The following is a 2,341-nucleotide window of genomic DNA, read 5'->3' on the forward strand; positions in this document are numbered from 1 at the left end:
TTTTAAATGATAAATTATAGTATTATTTATATATATATATAAATAATACTACAATAACACTGAATTCTATGTTTCAACCACAGAGATCAATATTCCATAGTATATCTTAAAATTCAAATTACAATTGTGCATTCTATTGCTTCATCAATTCAAATCCAATTCAGAAACTGGAATTTATAGGAACAAAAACTCCTGGCAAATTCTGTTTTAATTGACTATTTTAATTGACTTTTATGATAAATTCCTTGTTTTGTTATTTATTTGTATAAGTGTCTCTGAATACAAAATGGAAAAATGCCTGGCAGTGCAGCATTAAATTGACATAATCTGAGATTTTAAAATATCTCCTGGTAATCATAATGTATTTTGATGGGTTCAACTGATCCTGTGATGCGATTAAATCGTATTTTGCTTTTTACAAAATGAAACAAACTTCCATCAGCAGAGCCACACGGAGGAGCCAAATCACTGAGATGATACAGAGCTGGACATTTGAGGACACTATAAATTTGCTTCCACACTGATGGTGGAAATAGACCGTGGGCAGTTTCTGAACAAGTACTGTACAAAATATTTTTTTGAGCCTCTTATGGAAACGATATATGATGAGCAATGCACTCTGTCATCTACAGCTGCCCATTTCAGCACAGCTTGTGTAAGACATCCTGCAAGTAACTTTAGCTTGAGTTTTCACGTGGGTGGGTAACCCCACTTCCACTTCCTCTCCCAGCTTATCTAGAGTCAGAACAGAGAAGAGGCAGCTTCCTGCGTCCTCAAATGAAGCAAATGGATGAGATGAATCACTTGCATTTGACTCATGGCTCCTCAACACGGCAGCTGTAAAAGGTTCTTCTGCTTTCACTTACTCATCTTTAGCGCTGTCTCAGACACAGGAAACCCCATGGCCTGAGACTAAATTACTACCGAACAGCTTTTGCTGGTAATTTTAGTCTGGCAGTGGATAAACGGATATGGATGGGTCAAATTTTTTGATGGCCTCAGATGTCTCAAAAACCTATCTATGGCAATGATTCCATACCTGCAGCTTGTTCACCATTTCATCAAAGAGTTTTCTGGCCTCGGGACTGTTAGGGTCTTCAAAGTAATCTTCTATACCGATCTGGACTACAATAGACTTCAGGTTACGGCACACACCTGTGAGTAAGAGAGTGAGGGCAGGGAGTCATTTCACAGGAAGTGTGGGCGTATTTCATGTCATTCATAGCTCCAAATCTAAAGATATCACCAAACCCAATGTTTAATCCGAATTTATGATCACACACTTTTGGACACTATCATTTAAAATGAACTGCAATCACAGGAGAATATTCCTTAGTTTCTTGCAATTCATTAAATGCTAATTGTTAAAAATGCAATCATTTATTAAGAATTAAATTATTTAATTATTAGAAAATAAATAATGTATTATTGAGAATTTAATATTTAATTAAAATATCAAATGAAGTTATATATTTTAATTAAGCATGATTCAACATCTCTAACTTTGAAATCAGGCTTCCACTGGTTGATACTTGGTTTAGATGTACAAATACTAAACAATAATAACGAATCAGGATCTGAATCAGTGAGTGTGGACTCACTGTTGAAGTGAAGCAGAGCTTTAGGAGTAACAGGAGTGGAGGTGAGCACCAGCATCTCCAGACCCTTTAGTCCCTCTCGGCACATCTCAGCAGCCACTTCCTGATTGATCTCACTGACATGGTCCAACTCTAGAACCTGGAGCCTCATGCAGTTCCTCGCTGGAGATACATACACACAAACAGTCTATTGGCACACTGGTATAACTGCATTAGTCATGAAAAAAAAATAAAAATTGGCTCCAAAACAACAAAAAGCACTATAAACTTTGTCAACGTAGTTCATACTGAATGTGCACTATATTAACAACTCTGTTAATAAACAGAACAGATGCAGTCCTTCTGAAAAGCGAGACACTGAGGACAGTAATTGAAAAAATCAGTTTAAATTTCTGATCAAGTTTTCTTAAAGGGGTCCTATTATGCTCTTTTACAAAGTCTTGATTTTGTTTTGGGGGTGTACTAGAACATGTTCTCATGCTTGGTGGTTCGAAAAACGCATTATTTTTCACATAATTTACATTATTAAAATACCTTTCTCCCCATCCTGGCACAAACGGCTCGATTAGTTCTGGCTTTGATGAAGGTCCGCCTTCCGAAAAACAAAATGCGTTGTGTTTGGTTCGCTGTCCCAGTGTGTTGTGATTGGCGAACAGCTTAGACAGTGTTTCAGTACAGCCACGCCCCTTGCTCTGTCTTTCAACAAAAGCTTTTGGCGAATCCGGCAGGCACTGTACTCCCTC

At 37.3% G+C, this 2,341-nt stretch overlaps 1 protein-coding gene across 1 annotated transcript in view; it reads right to left on the bottom strand.

Annotated features, from left to right (window-relative positions):
- The window catches only part of fbxo41 (F-box protein 41), a 36,938-nt gene that overhangs the window by 1,941 nt on the left and 32,656 nt on the right, over positions 1-2,341 (bottom strand). Inside the window, exons 10-11 of the mRNA XM_016527279.1 lie at positions 1,602-1,760; positions 1,040-1,155 (exon numbers count right to left, since the gene is read on the bottom strand). Coding sequence (XP_016382765.1) covers positions 1,040-1,155; positions 1,602-1,760 — 275 coding nt within the window. The remainder of the gene's footprint in view (positions 1-1,039; positions 1,156-1,601; positions 1,761-2,341) is intronic.

Source organism: Sinocyclocheilus rhinocerous, unplaced genomic scaffold (assembly GCF_001515625.1).
Source record: "Sinocyclocheilus rhinocerous isolate Xijiao unplaced genomic scaffold, SAMN03320098_v1.1 scaffold1352, whole genome shotgun sequence".
Classification (NCBI taxonomy): Eukaryota; Metazoa; Chordata; class Actinopteri; order Cypriniformes; family Cyprinidae; genus Sinocyclocheilus; species Sinocyclocheilus rhinocerous.